Raw genomic sequence first — 22240 nt, forward strand, 5'->3', positions numbered from 1 at the left:
AAAGCTTTTAAAATAACATTATATATTCAATGTAACCACTAGAATGTTGAACAATTACTGTTCCTGACAATATTAAAACTAATTTTGTCTAATCAGTTGCGTCACTTGTCATTTTTACAATTTGAAGGATCACCTCATCAATTGAATGGTTATTCAGCAATTCTTTGAACGAATCGTTATCTATCACGACCGTGATTAACAGCTTCACATTCTCTCTAATTTTCGTTGAGTAATCTGAGCAACTATTGTAATCCGCCGGCTCGTGTCCACATTGTTTTATTACCGAGCTCAATACCTGAGAAATATTGAAAACTTTATTGTGTTTAGGAGTAATATGCTACAAGAATTTTACATGTTCGATAGACGCCTCTGGCCAACCAAACTCCACCAAAAGTTCTTGATCGAGAAGCAGATTCAAGAGCTTTGCAACGCAATCTTTCAACGCTTCATCATCCAAATAAATTTGAGCTGCTGCCTTGGTAGTGCTCTTTGTTTCCTCACGATTCACTGTAGCCGCTGCTACATCTGCTACAATCGATGGTTCCTCGGCTTCTAGTTTCACACAGATTTCATCTTCGTCTTCAGAATTCCATGTGTCCATATCATTGTCGGTGTTTTCGGGATTCACGCATTCATTTGTTATAATGATTTCAATATCTTTTTCTTCAGGTTCTACAGGTTTCTTAACTTTCGACGTGAGTATTTTTAACTTTCGAGGCGCGTCTTCTTTTGCGTCAGTTTCTTCATTGACAACTGGAAGTTTTTTCCGTCTAGAATGAGAATAACTTAGTTTTACCTATTTACAAGAGGAAAAGTTAGATGATGACTCACAGTGGTTTTACATTACTCTTTATGGGAACATGGTCATGTGCCAGTTTGTGCCCATGGCTACAAATCTTACATGAGGGACAAGAGACGTGGTTACGCACGTGTAGAAATTTCTTGTTACAAGCCCGGCATTTGTACAGCTCTGAAATAATATAAATTAATAGACTTATTGGAAATTGTGGAAATATTCTTTACTGTCGCTTTCGTGAAGACTTATATGGGACTTCAAATCAGGTTTGTTGTCAAAGCTAACATCGCATGGAATGCAATTAAAAACCCCAGGAAGTGCCGAGTGAAAGTCTGTCATATGTTCATGAAGTCTGGAAGCACATTAAGGAACAAAACAAATTAGACGTGAAATCTCCTTTTTCAGTTGTTTTAAAAACGTTGTCAATACTATTACCTTCTCTTTCGATTGAAAGTCATGCCACACTTCTCGCATGGCAATCCATTCTCTCCGGTATGGTGGAACATATGAGCCTTTAATTGAGTAGCTTGTATGAAACCTTTTCCGCATTCCGTACATATATGAGGTCGTTCACCAGTGTGCGTCTTCATGTGCCTGTTTAGAACTTCTTTGGCTGCGAACGCTCTTTCGCACTGTTATTGGACGGAAGCATATCAGTGAAGAGAAATAGACAATATTCAGGCCTCTCTATTTAAAACCTACCACTTTGCACTGGAATGGCTTCTCTCCTGTGTGTGATCTTCTATGTTTTCTCAAAGCGCCCATAGAGGGAAAGCCACGTTGGCAGACGTCACAAATAAACGGTTTCTCGCCAGTGTGGGTACGAATGTGAATGCTGCAAGAAAGATATTTTGAAATTGACAGGATCAGCCTAAACGGTATTTCTTCATTACTTCATCGTTGTAGTGCCCTGAAAGCATCTGCCACAGTAAGGACATTGATAATCTTTACATTTTGTATCTTCCCCGATATGCATGCGAAGGTGCATTCTTAGATTGTCAATCCGGAAGAACTCCTTGTCGCAAACTTTGCATTTGTGTGCGGGTTTATTCACGGCAGGGTCGCAATTGGAAAAGCTCTGATGACGTCGTAAATGATACTTCCTAGTGAATTCCTTTCCACATTTCTGACATGCAAATTGCTTTCCATTTCTATGAGCTTCTTCATGAATATCTAAAATAATTTGCGTTGGACATTTGGCGTTACATATAGAACATGGAAACGAATTAGCAATGGAAGAATGTAGAAACGAGGCATGCCGCCTGTAACTTTTGACATTTTTGAACGATTTGGGACAATCTTGGCAACGAATATGTCCTGACTGTAATGAATTGAAAGAAAGAATAAAAATATAAATAAGAGGAATAAAAGAAATTTAAGGAAAAATAACGATAGAATGATGCATAGCACTCACATGTGCAGATTCCAAACTGTCTTCACAGCAGTAGCAAATGTTTCTTTTTGCCATGTCTTTGGCACCCACTTGCAGTTTTTCTATCTCCTCCAGGGACATTTCATCGTAGCTTTCGTCTATGAGATCTCCTTTCTTTTTTGTACATGTAGCCATGTGTTTCCTAAGTGACTGAAAATTGTTGTTTTAGTTAGTTTTACAGATTTAGAAATGTCATAAAGACTGGTTAAGATTTACAGGCAGTCGATTATTGGTTTTCATGCCAACATTTGTTCGTTAAAATAAGGGTATAAAGTGCAATCTTCATAATCCGGTAGTTCATTAGTCCGGAACGGAGGGTAATCTGAAGCCTTATAATCACTGGGAAATGTAAACAACCAAAATGTTCGGCAGTACAACGGACTCGTTGTGATTTGCCCTATTCACAGATTAGGATGCTATCTATCCATGTAGTAAATTTATGGCAAATTGCATATTGTCTTTATTTGTTCAATAAAAATGTCGACAAAATGAGCAGCGATACAAATAATAAATACAGCAGAATCCAAGGAAACCTTAAACGGATCTACGGAATTGGACGATCTACTCTCCATGTCATCAAAGTCAACGGTGGTAAGATGCTGGACTATGTTAAGATTGCTGGGGGAAACTTGAAGACTGCCAAAACTGGTGAGCGTCCAGAAATGGAAAACACGCATTATATACGTGATTCATATAGGAACGTGCCAGGAATGCACCATTACCGGGTGAAGTTCTTCATGAAAAAGCTAAATACTTTTACAAAAGAATAATGAAAAATAACGATTTTTGGACTAAAGATGGCTGGTTTTATAATTTTAAAAATTATCAAGGGATGCGTCAGCTGTGGAACTTTTTTGGGGAAATGGAGTCGCACAAGATTTTTATTCGAAGAAAGTGCCCCTGGAAGAAAAGTGTCAAAAGACCAGAGTGAAATTATGCGATGTTTCCAACGATTAATCAATTGAAATAATAAAAACTTGTTGTTTCTTATTCGTTCATCATCAGTGCACTGATGAAGGGAACAAGTGGTTCCCGAAATATCGGTATTTGCAAGAATAAATTACCCACACCAACGAATAAGAAACAACAAGTTTTTATTATTTCAATTGTCAAAAGACGGATTGACATTCCTGCCGTGTGGAAATTCATCTGGCACACATGAATTTCTGTTGCTGATTGTAGGAAAAGTCAACTACTCCAGGATAGGAAGAGCCAACCATCAAACCGAAGGGTGGGTTACCCGTTACAAGATTTTATACCGACTGTGAAAGAATTTCCTGCAAAAGCCATGGTAATTCTAAATGATGCCCCTGGGGACTCTAAAGAAGTAGAGGATGAGCTGAAGATAAACAAATTCAAGTGCTGCACATGGCTCCAAACACCACACCGCTCTTGCAACCCATAAACCAGATTGTAATCTAGTATATAAAAAAATCGCTAATATCAAATTGAATAAAACAAACTGATGGAATAAATAATTTATTGGGAAAAAGGAAAAAGAAAACAACCACGATAAATATCTAACTCACAGTGAGAATCAAGTTTAATGTGACACTACACAGCGTTCGTGGAAAAAGTTGTGGCCCAAGAACTTCGCCATGTTGTGTGAATAACATCATCATCATCATCAGTACTATCTTTACTGAAAACCTGCGATAGTGAAAAATGGGAAAAATAGTAACGGTGGACATTTTCAATGTAGATTGTAACAATCACTGAGGAAGAGAGCAACTGACTCCCGAAATATCGATATTTGAAATAAATATACTGAGTTTGTCCCTAATTAAAAAATGATCTGTTCCTTTTATTTATCTACTCCAATCGGCCACCAAGCAAAAGCTCAGGGTTCTAGCTGCCTAGGAAATGAATTGGAATGGTGACGAACTAATCATCATGACATTGCATCAATCTACAAAAGTGGGCGCTATCAGAGAAACGCTCTCAGCAGATGGTCATCCTGCATCCTTGACGTGAGATCATATCGAGGAGTTGCAATTGCACTGTATGGTAAAACGCGTTTACAGGTGACGAATTTCAAAGACTTGCGGAATTAAACCCCCTCCCCCCATTCTTCTTTTCACACACTCGGCGGCTTCGACGAAGCTTAAAAAACGATAAAAGGGTTGAGCATCGGCATTGTGTCTCCGATTAGGATGCACCAACTCAGAAGCAGGCTAGAATTCCCCAAGGAGAAGTGAAGACGCCCAAGAAGAAGAAAAAGAAGAGCTCAATGTTGAAATACATGATAGCACGCACATCATAGAGGAATACAAGAACAGTAGGAAGTTAGACGAGCAGCGAGCTCGACGATCTTACGGGAACCAGAGTCTAATGAAATTATCTTATAGCAATTACAATATTCAATATCCCCCCAATAGCCAATGGAGAACTACGTTATGCTCCTCACATAAGGAAACACAAAACCTTTTATACCTGAAGCGTCAAGTTTCCGGTTTCCCGACTTGTTATGGTATAAAAGTATTCTCGATAATCTGGAATTCTTCGATAACCCGGCGCACAGTGCATCGAGTGTATGGAAAATGTGGTAAAAATCGAAACGATTGAGTTTGTGGTCTATTTGCTTTGGTTTTACCATCTGGAGGTAATTTTGGATCAATGTTACGCATGACGCAAATGAATTTAAAATATTTTTAATTAGCACGGGTGAGAAAGGCTTGAAGCTTTTCCTTCACTGAAGATGTAATTCATTGGATTGCTTTCAGAGGTTGATCTTTTTTTTTCAAAATAGAGCATGAAATATGTACATAATTTTCATAGAAATGTCTATCCTTTTCCTCCCTCCCTTGAACCCGCTACTATTTTGTAGATAGTTGGTAGCTCATGACGATGGAAGTGAATTAACTTATACTACTTTTGCTGTTCTCTTATCCACCAATTTCAGTAGCACCACAGCTATAAGAAACAAATATTCATCTGTGCTTGATGCGTCATTCGTATACAGGATATGATTGGTACTGTCATCGAATCCCCATTTGGATGTTAGTTTCGATTCTTCCCCTTCATCTAAATTTGCAATCCCCCATATACTCTGCGCTGAATCTGCGCAAGCAGAAATTTCAACTGCAACATTTTGATGTGGTAAGAAATCATTTTTTTCCGAATTTAATGCGTATAAATCATTTCTCTCCAAATTCAAAAATGTATACTTCGTTTCGTACAAATCAAAATCAAAGTGTAAAGCTGGTGAGGATTTAAAAACAACTGCTGATCACTAGCTGAAGATTTAGCGCGTATATCTGCAACAAAGTTCCTTTACTCATGTTTTCATTTACGAAGTCTGAAGTCTTCCACATAGTCCACCAAGCTCAGGCTACTTTGTATTGCTTGTAGCGCTCATTGGCAACTGCACATATCCTAGGAGCATGAAAGCGCAGAACAAATGAAATTTCCTTTGATTTTTACCGACTTCGACTAACTTTCTACTCAACTTGAGGGAAAATAATAATGTGCTAATGTTGTTGATTATCCTTTGCAATTCTTCCGTTGATTTATCTACATTCAATATCGAATATAGTTTTCCATAAACGGTGGTTATTCTATTGTTCTTCCTCCATTCCTAGCAAATGGTATAACCTCGAAAGACGCATTCACACGCAAACAAAGTACACAGCAAATTGAAGTGTATGCATGAAGCAACTAAAATATGCAAAAAGTACAAAGGAATATTTAAGGATTTTTTTAAAAGCTCCTTCAATGTTACAACTTTAATGATGGTAATTATTCTGACTTTGCAGGCCAGCAGGACAATTTAGTGACAGGAATATTTTATTTCCAAAATATTATTTGAAAAAAACAAACTCTGCTGAGTATATTCCATATTCAGAGGCAGGCGTCTATTCAAAATATGAGGCACGAAGGATAAGGTGCACTCATGTAGCGATTATTTAAAAAAACTGATTCCTTAACTTTCGCCATTGTTAACGGCTTAAGGGGGTCATCCCGTGTGTCGGATTTTTGGAATCGATTTTTTTTGCCATCAATTATATCTACACATAGTGTAGAATATATGGGCAAAGTGATTTTTTGATATTCGGAGTCGTTCGAAAATTATAGTGTTAAACTCGTGATAAGTCACATGCTAGATTTATGTCGATCGCCGTAATAAAGCAAGTATTTATCGATCCGAATGACGTTCGAATGACTTTGCTAAACGGACAAAAATTGAAGCCAAGGCTGTACATGTGTTTCTTCAAGAAACCTAAGGTTTTATGGCTAAAAATCACATTTTAAATGCGTTTCTCTCGAAACCGCATGTTGAAAATCGGCTGCCCAAAATCTAACCAACGAAATTCTTTGAAATTTTGAGGAGTTATTCAGAACATATTTCTACGGTCCGCAAACTAGGATAATTGCGATTCATTCAGTATTTTTTTTTTATTCATTGAAGAAGGCGTAAAAAACACCAAAATTCAAAAAAAGAACTTCTTTGCAAAACTCGGCCTATTGATTGGAGCTAGATGTAAGAAGGACCAATAAAAATATGTGCTTCGAATGTAGAATTTAGATCTTGCTTTTGCAACTACATTCTACACTGCTGTTTCACCATTCGCAACGAGAGAATTAAATCATCAAGAAATAAACTTGAAGCGATAAAAAATGGGAAGTCATTCATATTCACTGTATTCAAATATTAGCCAATGTGAACACATCATCAGCATAGATGAGACACTAACAAAATTTCGAGGGTAATGGCCATTCAGGGTATATTTGAAAACGAACGTTGGGAAGTACGGCTTCAAAATTAGGGCAGCTGGTGACGCCAAAAACAGTTACATATAAAAGATCCAAGTATATATAGAAATAGTTGATGAAGCTCGTGAAAAACATTGAAGCCAAAGTGTAGTATAGAGATCTGTTGCCATTTTTGGTTTAGGGCTTTACCATTCTGGCAATATTTTTAAATCGGTTTCTCCCGCTGAAAGCGTTCTTGGTAACTTGTTGGATATACTAACAGTAACAAGGTCCGCATTGCGCCTGAGTCTTTGGTTTGTAAAAATCGTGAAGAATATTCATTTTTGCGCGAGAAGGATGCTTTTTGAGCAACGGAAGAAAACCAGCAAAGCAGAGCTACACCAGCCATTCCTTTGTATCCATTTAATATCCCATTTAATCATTTGCACATGAAATAAAGTGCAAAATTATAATAAGGTCTTATTTGGAAAATTAATTGAATAATATTTGTCTTGGGTGTTATTTGTTTTTATAAAATTCAAATACTATACACGTGAATGTTCAATATGCTTACTTACATAGAATGTGCTGTATCCACGATTACAAATTCCACATGTGTGTTCCAAAACTTCTTTGACAGGCTGAATGATATATACATCCGAGGATGTTCCTGCCGCTTGGTCTTCCTTTGCTTCCTCTGATTCGGTTCTGACAATAAGTTCAATTTCTTCTCCATCATTTTCTTGGTATTTAATGTTGTATACAGTAGCATTCCGTTTTGGATTTGATCGTCTAGATCTGCAAATGAAAATAAAAGAATTTAAAATTGTTTATTGAAAAATTCGAAATACTGTGCACTGGTAATTGGGCACATTTAAAACTTGGGCACATTTAATGAGCGTAGGTGTTGGCGATGGCCAGAATGATCATCCGGGTTGACTATGCATAATCACGAGGGCTGAGTTACCCCAAAAAGTTGAACAATGGCGAAAGTTGACCGGGCAAGACCGCCACCAATTAAATACGCCTCCACTAATGTGTCTCGTCGACATGTCATGCGTGCCTGTTTGTAAACTTATTGAAAGAAAATATTGTCATATCACACAAAAAGATGAGGAAGGACATTTCTCGAAAGCTTGTGCTCGTATTTGCAAAGACTTCTGGGAAGCAATCACTTACGAGACTGCAAGTACGAAGACGACCACAAAAATGACAAGCTTTTGCGGTATTCTAACGAAGGAAAGGGAAGAAAAACTCTATAAGGTTTCATGAGAATGCAACATGGGAATATTTGCTCCGTAGGCAAATTGATGTAACCCAAAAATTAGGAGCTTATAATACATAGCTTCTCCTTTCTACAAGTACAGTGCTTAGCTACCTAAACACCTAAGTACTGAAGAAGGCAGCGAGTAGCTCCCAAATGAGTGCTTATTTGTTAAATAAAATATACTTGTCAAAAGGAGAAACCATGTGTTTAAGTTCTACAACGACCTTACAAGCATTGAAAACGATAACTAATGTCCACTCTTAACTTTCCCGGCCAGGCTAGGGAATGTGGAAAGATCTTTTTGCACATTTTAGTTTTCCTTCACGAAATGTACATCACTTCACGTGTTTTATATACAAACATGGTACATGGTCCATTGGGATTAAAATCCGTTAAAATTGAGAAAATCCGTGCAGAACGGAAGGAAGAAAAAACTAGCTCAGCTACCTGGGTACATCAATCGATTATCTGGTTTCAAGAAACCCCGTTTCTTGGAAGCGGACTGCGTATTCTCTGTCAGAGAAAATTTTACAGAAACTTATTCCTTTCAAATAATTTCCTTTCTTGACGATTCGAACCTTTCCCTTTTTAAGCGGGCAGGTGCATGGGTCATTATAGGTATCAATTCGTTAATCAAGCGAATGAGCTTTCTGAGACGAGAAATAATTGTACCAAATCGAGGAACATTTACAATAAATTCAGAACGTTATATGAGGACATTAAGATCACTTTCGGTATTGGATCTGCAAAACTTTCCCGATTATAACCAAAGAATATACTAAAACAGCAGAACGGAAGTCTGTCCATAAAAAGTATCTATCACGAGAAAATTGAGAAAATTTCTATTTCAAACTACTACCTAGGAGAGGTGATATAAACTGGCCCCTCGTACTCTTGATTTGAGAGTCCTCAAATTAGGGAGAACCCAACAATAACATTCCGCCAACCAATATTAGCGCTCAGTTATGCACGTACTTTTGTCCCCAAAATAAACATCTTTCTCAAAATCAAATTGAAAACACTAACAGCGTATAAACTGGCATTCATAAAGAAATAAGGAAAATTATCGATTCCATATGGTAACACGGGTTCGTTTTTAGGTTTGCCAAATTCTCCAACTTCCTTCTGTACCATGTCCACCACCTATTCCTGCTATAGACATGTCATGTGTATGTTCCTTAAGGAGCGGAGTGAACAAGATTCAATGTGAACCATAAAATAAGGTATATATTGGAGAAACCGAAAAAACTGTGAGAACTCGGATGTTAGCATTAATATGCCATGCCGCTCTGTGACTTGGGATTTAAGAGTACACCCAAAATTTCCTTGCTTGTCATAGCAAGGATGAAAATTCGTTGACTGGTAAGCTACAGATTTCGAAACTTTCTTTACTGAACATTGAATAACGCCTTGGATAGGGACTCACTGCACGGCTACGACATTTGGCCATCGAAAACGGAATATAATTGGTTTTTGATATGTGCGCATGCTCCTCAACAACTCGGAAATTCCTCTCCTTCTTGTTACATCAATGACAAGGTGCTTTTGCACTCTGGAAAGCCGAATGGTAGCAGACACAAATCCGGTGTCGGATTTTTTTCTGACGGTTACTGCTAGGCACACTCTCTTGACTTCCGAGCTGATCTCTGACAGGATTTGGGATACGACGCCCGAGTTGTACAGCGTAACTTCACACTTAAGCTTACCTGCGATATAGGCACAACCGCAGCCACCTTGAAACTCGCACAAGGGGGCCAACCGCAAATAACAGGTCGAGTTCACATCCTTCAGGAACATATGCTCTTAGAGGGCCATGGTACCAGATAACCTCCAACGAGGCTTCGTAGCAAGAGCCACTTCAGATTCCCATTGCAGACTCGAGTTTGATCGCCCTCCTCGAGTATGAGTGCCGAGAACCACAACGAACAGCGTACGAGGAATCAGATTGACTACTTTGGGATGAGCAGTAGATTTAGGAATTGTTTTCTGGATGCCTGTAACAAGAGAGCCGATAACTTCGGCCTCGAAAAAGATCGTCATCGTCGCATCTCGCAGAATTGCGGAGCTGCAACCCCCCAAGTGCAACATCGATCGCTTATATGATCCAGCTGTCACTTGGCAGTGGGAGAGCTATCTTGCTCATCGGACGGCAGATGCACTGAGTAACTCGCCTGAGAATATTGATAAGTGTTGGGCAGCCACGCTCTTTTTTCGAGTGGAGCGAAGGTCGTCGGTTAGATTACGAAGGGGCATCATAAGATCTGGCTGAAGACGGAATCGTGGAAGCGGATCGATGAATGGAAGGGGTTGAAAACTTTATTGACCGTTGCAAGTGGTTTTGGGTGTGACGAGATACCGAGCAAAATTACGAGAAGTTTAGCGTAGTGTGCCCCGTAACAAAAAGAAATTTGATATTGCGCTGGTCAGGGAAACGCAGAATGCAATGATTTCAGAAGTGTGTATACCGCATCATGAAAGAACTTGGAAGTAGTCGCAATTCCTTCGATGGTTCTGCGAAAATCTTGAACGGTCGACTCCTCATCTACGATGATGAGCAGTTAAGGAGGTGGAAAGAGCATTTCTCATTAGATGAGGTACCGTCTCTTGTGGATGAAATGGCTAGTCACCGTAACATGCGACTATGGACTGTACCTTCAACCAGAAAATAAACCATTTCGGCGATTGATGCATTCAAACGGAGTGAAACCGTTGAGCTTGATGGTCTCTCCGCAGAATTATTCATCGCTGCACATGCAGTTACTACAGACCTACTATTTCTACATATACGAAAATATTGAGAATCCGGGACATTTCACAGAGAGTGGGAGAAGGGGACAATCCTTAAGATTTTAACGAAGGGCACCCGTTTTGAGAGTGACAATTGGAGCGGTATCCGTGTGATCCCTGCCTTCACAAAGATAATAGTTAAAATAATCCTGCAATGCATCAATCATCTAATAACTATTATCAGGAGACATATGATGGCGCAAAATGTCACGTGTTATGTCGAAATAAAACCTCAAAGGAATTCGAAGTCCGACGCGGAGTCCGTTTGGGTTGCGTCTTGTCACCGATATCATTTCTTTTTATTATCGATAACTTTCTTCATATTGCTTTGTCCGGATTAGCAGGTTGGAGATAACGGTAAGATTGATTGATGATGTTGATTTGATCTTTTAATAGCAGTAATTTTTAAGTGTATGTCAGTTAGCAACCAGAAGATTAATTTAATGTTGAGCGCTTCAGTCAAAAGGGTCAATTATTTCAAGGTCAGGTTCTAAGAAGCTACCAAACCCGGAAAAAAGATTATGGTCCACGCAGATAATGTCTACATCTCAAAATACTCTCGGGTTATGATATTTGCTTAAATAAAATAATAAAATCTCAATACCACATCGAATTGAATATCGGGTATATTCAACGTATACTTATATACTACGAGCTATATATAAATCCTCTTTAAGTCCACCCAACTACTGGCCTATGCTGACGATATCGACATCATGGGAAGAACCACTCGAGACGTACAAACTGCCTTCATCTAGATCGAGCAGGCGGTGCGAGATCTTGGGCTGCACATCAATGAAGGCAAGACAAAATCTATGGTGGCAACGTCAGCACCAAAAGCCAATAAACCAACAATATCAAACCGCACTGGTCAAACGGGAAGAATAAAGATAGGAGACTACAACTTTAAGACCGTTGATAATTCCTCCTATCTAGGGTCGAAAATCACAACCGATAACAGCTACGATGATGAAATACGCGTACGGTTGTTGGCAGCCAACAGAGTCTATTTCAGCTTACAAAAACTGTTCCGCCCGAAACATCTCACCATAGGGTGAAAGCTCTTACTGTACAAGACAATGATCTGGCCAGTCCTCATGTATTCCTCGGAGACTTGGGTTCTTAGCAAGAAGAATTGCGAACTCTGCCGCGTTCGAGAGAAGAATCCTCCGAAGAATTTTTGGCCCCCTACATGAGGATGGACGATTCCGTAGCCTACACAATGACGAAATCTATGAGCGATACCATGACCGCCCGGTTGTGGATAAAATCCGGCTCAATAGGTTACGGTGGGCGGGTCACTGAATTCGTATGGATGAGGGTGATCCAGCCCGGAAAGTCTATAAGGGCAATATCTATGGTAGAAAAAGAAGACGAGGCAGACCCTGCCTAAGATGGAGCGATGGCGTAGGCCAGAACGCCAGACAGCTTTTGGGGATATCGAATTGGTGGACCTCGGCGCAAAACCGGGACGTCTGGAGTTCCTTATTAAGGCAGGCCTAGACCGGATACCGGTTGTTGCGCCGTTGATGATGATGATGATGATGATATATATCAATATTCTTGCATAAAAAATCAACAAAACTTTCATGCATGAAGCGCTGGGCTTCCGGCTGTCGACTTGTTTATTCTCATTTGTTCTGGTGTTTTTAAAGCTGCCCTATCACTACTGAAATTCCAGAATACAAGATTTGAGTTGATCCACCCGCCTGAAGAAGAACACGCTTAAAATTAGGCTCGAACTATTGGTTTCGATTGGATATAATTCGCACCCTTGGCGTGTTTTTCTGAAAATATAAAGGAGCGTTTTCCATCTGATGGCACTCATGATCACGCTGCTCCCAGGGCAGAGGTGAGGCAGCGTCTGAAGAGTTGCCTCTGCCCTGGACGAAACCGTTTGTCCTATAATTTTTTTAAAATTATTGTTTATTTTTAAAGGAGTCTCAAATCTGCAATTAATCTGCATTGAGAACTGCTCTCAGGATAATTTGATTTGCTTGCCAACGGAACTGTCACTATTTCTTTATCTGAGCCATGCTTTTCATATCAAAGGTCCCGAGGACTATGCAGGAAAATTTGATTAATTTTTTGTTACAATAGCTCAAATATTTTTCCGGCATTTGCCTGCACATAGGCAATTTCCCAACATATTCCTATCAAATGAAATAGTATGTGGAAATGGATGTTGAATATAGTGTGTGTGTGTGTAGACATAGTCTATCCGAACATTATTTGGAAGCCTCATGACATTTTGATGCATAATTAGTAGAAATGTGAATAAACAACATCTGGAAAGTTGAAGAGCGATGAGGGAAATGCATGCATCTTCTTCCCTGAGAAAGTTACCAATACCAATCTGAATTGTATCGCAATTGACTAAGAAAAATAACATTTCGTTGGCTTACTATTTGCACAGCACTCACCCTAAGTATAATGAAAATGAAGCATACAATAAATTGTTGGCATCACTGTGCATCACGACAAAAATTTATGAAATAGTTGCATTTAGGGGGAACTAAATATGTGGCTGCATTTAGGAGAAGCGGCGTAAGTTTCTAGTGTAAACATGAACTGATTTTGCGTCTTCTTGGTGAGTCCGGCGAGGCAAAAACAGGCCGGAGAAATTGCGGCTTCACTTTCGTGTGTACACCAGCCGCTTGGCTGGTGAATTACGTGGCACCTACACTTGCAAATGTCATTTTCTGCGAGGTAGGCAGCGCCCTAGGTAAAATACTTGGCACAGCTTAAAATCTGTATTTGAAGGAACTCTCCCTCAATCAGATATTTGGATAAAAACAAAATGGTTTACTTACTGAGCCATTTTGGCTGATGGAATCCAATAATTATGCACTAATCACTGCCACACTTCACTGTCAACCAATCTGCCTGCGTGTATGCAATGCACTGATCGGTGGAGTTCCCAAGCCGATCGCGGCGCGATCGTTTTGCCGCGCCTGAAGGGGCATTTGTTGCTTTGTTGCCAGATACCCCATACTCGGCGCGCGTTGGTTTTCATACATGTGTGGCCGCGTATCTCTGGTGTTAGATGGATCTAAGGCAATCTGAGGCTATCGAGATCTAATTGACGCTAACGTAATCTTCATGGGCCAACGGATTTTCGTTACTACTGAGGCTGGTATCGTTAAGTAAGGTAGTTACGCGTGAATAAAATAATGTAGTGGATATGTATTTACAATCAATGTTTGCTTATTGTAATTACATATTTGCATTAATATATGTATGCATACATTGCCCGACAGTGAATCGCTCTCACTTCAACCTTTTATAATCACTCTATCACTATTAATTATTCGGCTTGATCATATACTTTTTGTCATTTAGGATTTAAAATTGGGGTAATAACTAATGGAGCTATTGGGGATTCTTGAATTTGGAAATAAGTTGAAATTAATGACTGTTTGTGGGCTTTGTGGGATTTTATTTGTTATACTTATTATTACAAAGTTTACTAAAAAATTTTCCTTTCATTCATTTGAATAAATAACCATAACAAATAATATTTGCGTATACAATTTTATTGTTGTGTTTCTTGAAAGTTAACCGGCGCAACAACATAACACTGAGGTATTTGGTGTGTTCCTTGGGCTTCACCATATTCTGTCCCGCGCTAAAATCGAAACTTGTTTCAACTTTGGCATAGAGAAAAAATCTGGGCCTGGGGTGAAAATTATGCGGAAAAACTCGGCTCAGGGTGAAAATTATGCGGGTCTCCCTTTTATCCCTTTTTTATGTGAATATTCCCACTGTGATTGGGAGGATCTTCTTGGTGAGGTGTAAACAATCCTGTGAGCTCCTGGGTTCATATCGCTTCCATTTGGCATAGTTCCCTCAGCCGCTCCCATTCATTTTTTAAGGTCGTAGCCATGAACCAATTCCTGATTCTACAGAAGGGTGCTCCTTTCCTGTTTAGTTCGTCCGCTGTTTAATTGTCTTCTAACTCAATATGATCTGAAAACCAAAGCACCCAAATTTTATTGTGCGAGCCAAGCGTCTTCAGTCTCTCAAGGTATTCTCATAATCGTTTGGAGTTCAGCTAGTTGAACCTGAAAGCCTAGATGACCGCTGGCTGTCGATCAGAATAGGAATGGTGTGCCCCCTATAGTTCCTTTGAAATTTGGGGAATGCATATCTGTCTATGGCATATATATCGTAAACGCCTCGCGCAAGTACAGAGACGGGGAGCTTTGCGGGTGGCGTCTGCGTACCGCACTGTCTCTGAACCGGCCGTGATGGTGATCGCGGGAGTGATCCCCGTTGCCCTTCTTGCTAAGGAGCGTCAGGCCATATACAAGCGCAAGGGAAGTGGTTGCTCGCGAAGAACGGCAACACACTCTAGACGAGTGGCAGCTTTCGTGGCAAAATGAAATTAGAGGCAGATGGACGGCGCGGCTCATCAGCAACTTAGGTGCGTGGCTGAATCGGAAGCATGGTGAGACCGACTATTTCCTTACCTAATTTTTAAGTGGGCATGAAAGTTTTCAGTCTTACCTGCACAAGCTTAGAAAGGCGCGTTCTCCGGATTGTGTGTTTTGCAATGGAGTTGTGGACGACGCCCACCACACTTTTTTTTCTTGTGGAAGGTGGGATGGGGTTCGTCAGCAGCTCTATTTAAACACAGGGGATCTCTCTCCAGACAACATTGTCGAAGAGATGCTGAGGACTGCTCACAGGTGGAACCGTGTTGCCCATTACGTTCGGGCCCTTCTCCTTGCTAAGAAGATAGAACTCAACCGGTGGAGGAGCCGGATGGCAGGGGAGTCCTTGAACTGACAGTTCCCTTCCTCCTCTCCCCTCCCCTTGATGAAAGTAATTCCCTGATTTGAAGGCTCCGCAAGGCGGGAGAGTTCGGGGACTAGCCGGAAGTAATGTCACAAACGGTTCCAGGCTAGCTCTCTGACGATGGGGAGGTGTTTAGTTGGTAGTCCGACGACGTACCGAGGTCACTGTCACGTCGTCCTAGTTTGCCCTGTTATTCGAACGTGTTTCAAATTTCTTGCCGAAAAGAAACCTCGTTGCCATGCTATCCCTTATTATGAGTAATTTGAGATATCGCCTATATCAATCTCCCTTCGATTTGTGCAGCACCTCCACTTTTTTATTCTTAAGTCATCAAAGCCCTTTCCGACATGTGTCTCCCAGTATAATTTTTGGATCTAGTTTAAATCCAAAATATTTGACCTCTCTTCTGGTTTTACCTCTATATGGCATGCAATTTAATGGCTCTCGGATGATCAAACTTAAGTTTCCAAGTGAATAGTACTATGGTGATTTTGGCTGGATTGATGCGCATCATCGCCTTCTTGTAATTCATACTAGTAAGTCTTAGTCCAGTTTGAGTTGTATCATAAAGTGTATCCTCTTATCTGCCTTTACAGAGTAAAACAATGTCGTTAGCGTAACTCTGGACTCGTAATCCAGTATTTGTTAGCCATCCTAGGAGTTCATCCACTATCATACTCTACATCAACGGCGATAATCCCTACAATCGTTGGGAGAAGCGTTGGAAAAATGCCATCTACTCCGAATGATTTTAATTGTTAGATATATAAAGCATAGATTCTACCAATGGTTATAATATAAAGCATAAATTCTACCAAGTAATGGAAATTTCACTGTTACTAACAAAGTTATAATAGGTTAATGTTGTCACTTCTTTGCAAATTCAAAGCTTTGAATTTCAATATCACGCGAAAGTGGATATTCTTACGTATATATATATTACATGTGTCCGGATAGCTGAGTGGTTAGAGCACAAGGCTGTCGTGCGGAAGGTCGCGGTTCAAATCTCACTGGTGACAGTGGAATTTGTATCGTGATTTGACGTCGGATACCAGTCGACTCAGCTGTGAATGAGTACCTGAGTCAAATCAGGGTAATAGTCTCGGGCGAGCGCAATGCTGACCACATTGCCTCCTACAGTATACTGTAGTGTACCGTTACGGTCTTGAATGAAGTGCTCTAACACACTTCAAGGCCTAGATCCAATATGGATTGTTGCGCCAACGATTATTATTTATTATTATATATATATTACGTGCTACGTACTAATGGGACAAATGCACACTCAAATGTCTTTATAAAAGAAATATACAAATCCTTTCACACCTTAAGCGTCCAGCTTCCGGTTTCTCGACTTGTTTCTCTTCTATTTTTCGTTGAGGTGTCAGGCAGAATGTTGTCACGTTACACCGTAAGGTAGCACCTTACTAACCTCGGGAAATGAGTTCTGAGGAGCAGATGTATCTTTTCCTCCTCATTCTCGGTAAAAGTTCCATCTTCCTTCTTTAGAAAGGTTGAAGATATTGCCTTACCTTTGGTTATAGCTTTGTATAACCTGGCAAGTTCTACGGTTTGTTCAATCCCTTCACAGAATCTCCTGAAGCTGTTTTGTTTTGCTTCCCTGATCGCGTTGCTACACGTCGTCAATGTATTTTTGATAGCCCCGCTTTGTTTGCCCATTTAAAGAGTTCTTGGACCTCTATTCTTATTCAGTCCAGATTTTTATTCCACCAGGGTGCATCCTTTGATGGCCTCATATAGTACTAGTCACGAATGTTGATGTGTTCCCTTCGTTATATATTTCTAGCTTATTGTTAAGGATAAATTCATACACTTTAATTAGTATCGCTGCTTCCTCAGACTTCGTGATGGGCGTTGGCATCATAGCCCAGGAGAAATGGTAGCGCTTTCCTTGTGCAGGAATCCACCAGTCTAATGGCTAACTTCGGTATGCTCAGGGTGTCGTCTGATTGAAAGTAGCCCGATGTCACGATTGCCTCCAGCGGCTTTCAATGACACTTGGATAGCCAGAAGGTCTCCAGTCAGTAACTTTGAAAGACATATATATTTTAAATTGTGTTATGTACGCAAAAACTGTGGCGCTACGTTGGGCACCAACTCTGTTCAATGAGAGTCAACACGGTCACCAAGGTTGTCAACCAACCAAACTCCTCTAACAGGTTTGCCAGTCGTGAACACCAACTGCGCGAGCTAATATATGGAACCGGACGGGTCGTACTGGCTGACCCGAAAGCTAGCAGTTCGGCGAGATGTGGGCATGTGGATGTGGATTTCCAGCTTCTTTCTTTTTGGTTGTAGTCGATTGCTGTGGTGATTTTTATGTTTGTTAAATTGTTCGTTCATTTGATTTTCACAACAAAGGGGGTGAGGAGGTCCGTTGTTCCATAGCTCACTGTAGCACGGTATGTTCAAGGTTACTCGTTAATGCGACTAGGTATCAATGTGGCTCAATTTGAATGCAGATAGTTACCCCGACTGCAAACTATTCAATGGACACGGTTCGTATAACACCCTGGAATAGGGGAGGTGTTTTCGATTCCTTGTCGTACAGTCGATTTTTATGTTGGGTCATTTCTAGTTTATGTGATATGAGCCATTTCTTGATGAGCCTGACCGATTCGCTCAGATGCCAAACCAACATTTGCAAAATGTTTATTTACTACGATAGTCGCGACGTCACCGGCATCGCTAGTAAGTGTAGCCTGGGAGCAGAAGTTTGATTTGTAGCACCCACCCTGAAGCAGTTCACTGGTTACCAAATATTCAACTGGGTCTTCATTGGCGTCATAGAGGAGCTTCTTCTTCTTAACCACAAAATATTCTGTGATCATTAGCAGAATATACATACGTGCTCATATCCATCTGGTTTATAGATCTTATGAAAGGCTTCCATTGCATAGAGTTGAAAGAATTACTCACATCGGAGGTGATAATAGCGCAGTATTTTTTGGCACCTTCCTGTTATCTTATGCTTCCATTGTTTGCTCTGCGAAATTAACACTCGGCAGTTTGAAATCCGTACTATTGCTCTGATATGCCTCCTGCTTCTTCTAAAACTGCCATTAACAAAACATACATACAGTATTTGAGTAAAGCGAAACCAATTTAAATTAAAGTCCGAAAACTTTTCCTTTTGTTTTACTAAAAAGGTTTATTCCTTGCAAATATACATATTTCGGGGACTACTTGTCGTTTTTAGCAGTGCTAGAAATCGAATCCTAGCACTAAGGAGGCGAGAAATAGTCAACTAAATATTCATATTCGAAAAACAATAGGAAAACGTTAGTGGTTTTCATGGTAGCTTTCCCATACTCTCCAGTAAACACCCTTTGGAAGCGGCACCAATATCTCTTCTTTTCCACTGACTCGGGAAGGTGCCCTCTATCAAGTAAGTGTTAGAAGAAAACATCTATATGTTAATCTGTCTGCGTGTATTTTTGTAAGCTTGTGGAAACCTTCAAAAGATACTGTGCTGGACACGCCAGCGTGTGAGATTTTTACCTAAAACTACCCCTCACTCTTCTCCTTCTCTCGTGGAACCCTTCCGCAGCTTTTTCACTCTCCACAGTTTACTCGGGATCGCTGCAATTATGAAGTTGCCCGCATTCCTATAATTCTTATATGCTATCATTTTCGAAACAAAATTTTCCAGGTAATAGGATTTCATCTACAGTTTTCTCTAGGGTTTTCATTTCTTTCACGAACCTTAGAAATTGGAAGAATATGTGCACAAGGTCCCTCGGGTCCCCATCGCAGTTTGGATAATCAGGTGAAGGTCCATTTTAAACCCTTACAGTTACTAACGCCATGGCTGGTGAGAAACTGGGTAAGATTATAATTGATCTTCTCACACTTTTCTCCCAGCTATTTTCCGATTGCAGGAATCAACATATGTGCCAATGACCCTTTTTTTTGGTAGTCTCATCGTTGTTGTTATCTGCCAATATTTTTCTCTTTTCAGCTTTTTTCAACCGGAAGAACCGGATGATTTTAAATGATCTTCTATAGCAGTGGACCTAGTATGTGGGGATACTCGCGGAGCCAACGTATTTATTGGGTCTGTCATCGATATTATATAAAAGCTTTTGTTCTTGTAAGTAACTCTCAACAAAAGTAGCGAAATATTTTGAACACCAATGTTCGTCAGAAATTTCTGTATTAGATATTGGTCGAATTGAATGCATTCCTGGCGTACAGGATGGTGTAACCGGTGCCCATATTCCAAACGTCTGAGCGCACGTTCCATGAGAAAATGCGCAAATTGTTATTCCGTTGTCCTTGCCGGAGTCGGCGTTATAAAGTCCATCCTGTCCGAGGTTGTGCGGTTTCACAACATCGGTTTTCCGTGTATGGTTGTTAGCCTTACCCAAACCCCAACCTGGAGCACCAGTTGGTACCATTTGTTTTGTTTTTAGGCACGTGAGACTCGCCTTCATCCTTCTCTATCTGTAGTTGTGGAGGTGGAGATAAGATTTGGCAGTAGAGCTGTTGGTGTTGGTTCAGAAGGCGTTCCAGGTTTTATGCTCCCTCATGTGTACCAATTCACGTTTCGCCCTGAAACCTATACTAGCCTTTGTCCGTCATTCACAGCTGAGTCGACTGGTATCCGATGTCAAATCACGATGCAAATCTCACTGCCGCCAGTGAGATTTGACACGCGGCCTTCCGTACGACAGCGTTGTGCTCTAACCACCCAGCTATCCGGACACGTATATTACCCCCATATAATAGCCCAGAAAGAACAACTCAACTTGATGTTGAGATGGTTGCATTTGATAACTTTAGCCAAAATAGCAAAGGTGGATCTAGCGTTGTTAATACTTCGAGCGATAACAAATTTGGTGCCACCGTCAACAAAAACAATGCCCCCTAGATATACAAATTAGTTTATAACGGCGATGTTTTCTCCATTAATATAAATAGCAATAGTACGGTAACCAGTCAGACTGAGAACTGTTACTGTTTATCTTCAGTCCGATTTTGCTTGCTTACTTTTTAAAACCCAGAGCCATTTCAGCAAGAATGACTCGGCGAGAGAAACTGTTTAGGAAAACCGTCTGAATCCGTATGTTGTCAAAACATTATACGAGTGAGAATCGTGATGAAGTGCTCGTTCCACCTTTTCAGCTACTTATTACCCCATTGAAAAACTTGCTGCCACCTAAAAGCTCTTTCTAATGCGGTATAAGATAGCAAGATTGATTTTACGGTAACTTCAGGTAAGGGAAAACATAATTGTGGAGTGCATTTTATTGATGCATACGCTACACTGTATTTCCCGTACTTTTTACGGTAACGGTGTCTAAGTGCGTCCCGTTCAGCCGCATTTGCAGCCATCAACAGATTTCGCAGCTGCATGTATCTTATAATGTCCTTTTGGGATGTCATCGGCAACTTCATCCGTTCCAGAAATAAGGCTACTTTTGATGGCGAGTCATTGTTTGTCAATATTTTTGAGCGGATTATTTAGGGTTTGTGTCATTTGTGCACCAAGAATTTTCCCCCTGCTGGATGACAGCCTGGACACGGTAACAGTCCGTATTGAGTTTGTGTCGACGCGTGTATTTGATCATCTCTTTATGTTACATCGAAGAACGTTTACAGTGCACAGAACTATACAATTGTGACAGTCTTCAACATGGAGGGGAATTACGCAATTAATATCCTGTCGGAAACTGATTCTTAGGCAAAGTCTGTGAACAATCAGACTCTAGTGGTCCATTGTACTCGATTCCCCCGTCTAACGGAATATTTCGGATTCGTTTCTGTATCGCAGGATTTCCGTTACTGGATGTGATGCTACCCGTTGCAGTTGTAGCACATCAGCACCAAAAATCTGGTATCTGATGCGTCCATGGGCGGAGCACTCACATAGAAAATGTTCTGTGGATTCCGCTTACTTATTACAGGATGGACACGTATCATCTTGGAGAATTTCTATTCTGAACATATGCCCAGTTAGTCATTTATGGCCTGTCAGAATGTCCATAATATTTCTGCAAGTCTCCTGCCTTTCGACAGAATAAACTTTGCAGTATGTTTGTTTGGTTTTGACAAGAAAAGTTTGGTAGGTTTAGCAGCATTAAGGCCACCCGTCATTATGGGCAGCTTGTTTTGTTTTAGAACCATTGGTGTAGAAGACGTTAATATATCCTGACACGCAATCTTGTGGTTCGTCCCAGTTCTCCCAATAACTCTTCCAATGTGTGTTCCCCATATCCATTGATCTAATCGAATTAGTCTATGAGCTGCTCTCATTGCAGTGCTCTGAATAAAGAAATCTAAGGGCTTCAAATTGAATAATGTATTCAGAGCTGTGCCGGATGTCGTGCTCATGGCACCGGTGACACCCAGACACACAGTTCTTTGTAGTGTGGCTAGTTTACAGCAAAAATTCTTTTATTTCACCTCAACCCATCACACTAAGGATGCATAAGCCAACATT

At 40.4% G+C, this 22240-nt stretch overlaps 1 protein-coding gene across 1 annotated transcript; it reads right to left on the reverse strand.

The window, feature by feature from the left end:
* Nucleotides 1-14347, reverse strand: LOC119658430 (protein suppressor of hairy wing). Its single transcript, XM_038065830.1, has 10 exons — nt 13788-14347; nt 7499-7718; nt 2211-2378; nt 1690-2117; nt 1499-1631; nt 1232-1428; nt 1024-1148; nt 832-970; nt 353-770; nt 1-295 (listed from the first exon to the last, which is right to left on the reverse strand). The coding sequence occupies exons 1-10, from the start codon at nt 13793-13795 to the stop codon at nt 89-91; spliced, it is 2043 nt and encodes a 680-aa protein (XP_037921758.1). The 5' UTR covers nt 13796-14347; the 3' UTR covers nt 1-88.
* Between the last annotated feature and the right edge of the window lie 7893 nt (nt 14348-22240).

Source organism: Hermetia illucens, chromosome 5, assembly GCF_905115235.1.
Source record: "Hermetia illucens chromosome 5, iHerIll2.2.curated.20191125, whole genome shotgun sequence".
Classification (NCBI taxonomy): Eukaryota; Metazoa; Arthropoda; class Insecta; order Diptera; family Stratiomyidae; genus Hermetia; species Hermetia illucens.

Bases quoted from the DNA above. Each gene is read 5' to 3' on its own strand.
- LOC119658430 (XM_038065830.1), bottom strand. The intron at 2,379-7,498 runs GTAAGTAAGCAT...AACAATTTTCAG, and splicing joins GTGGATACAGCACATTCTAT to TCACTTAGGAAACACATGGC. The intron at 2,118-2,210 runs GTGAGTGCTATG...AATTCATTACAG, and splicing joins ACAGTTTGGAATCTGCACAT to TCAGGACATATTCGTTGCCA.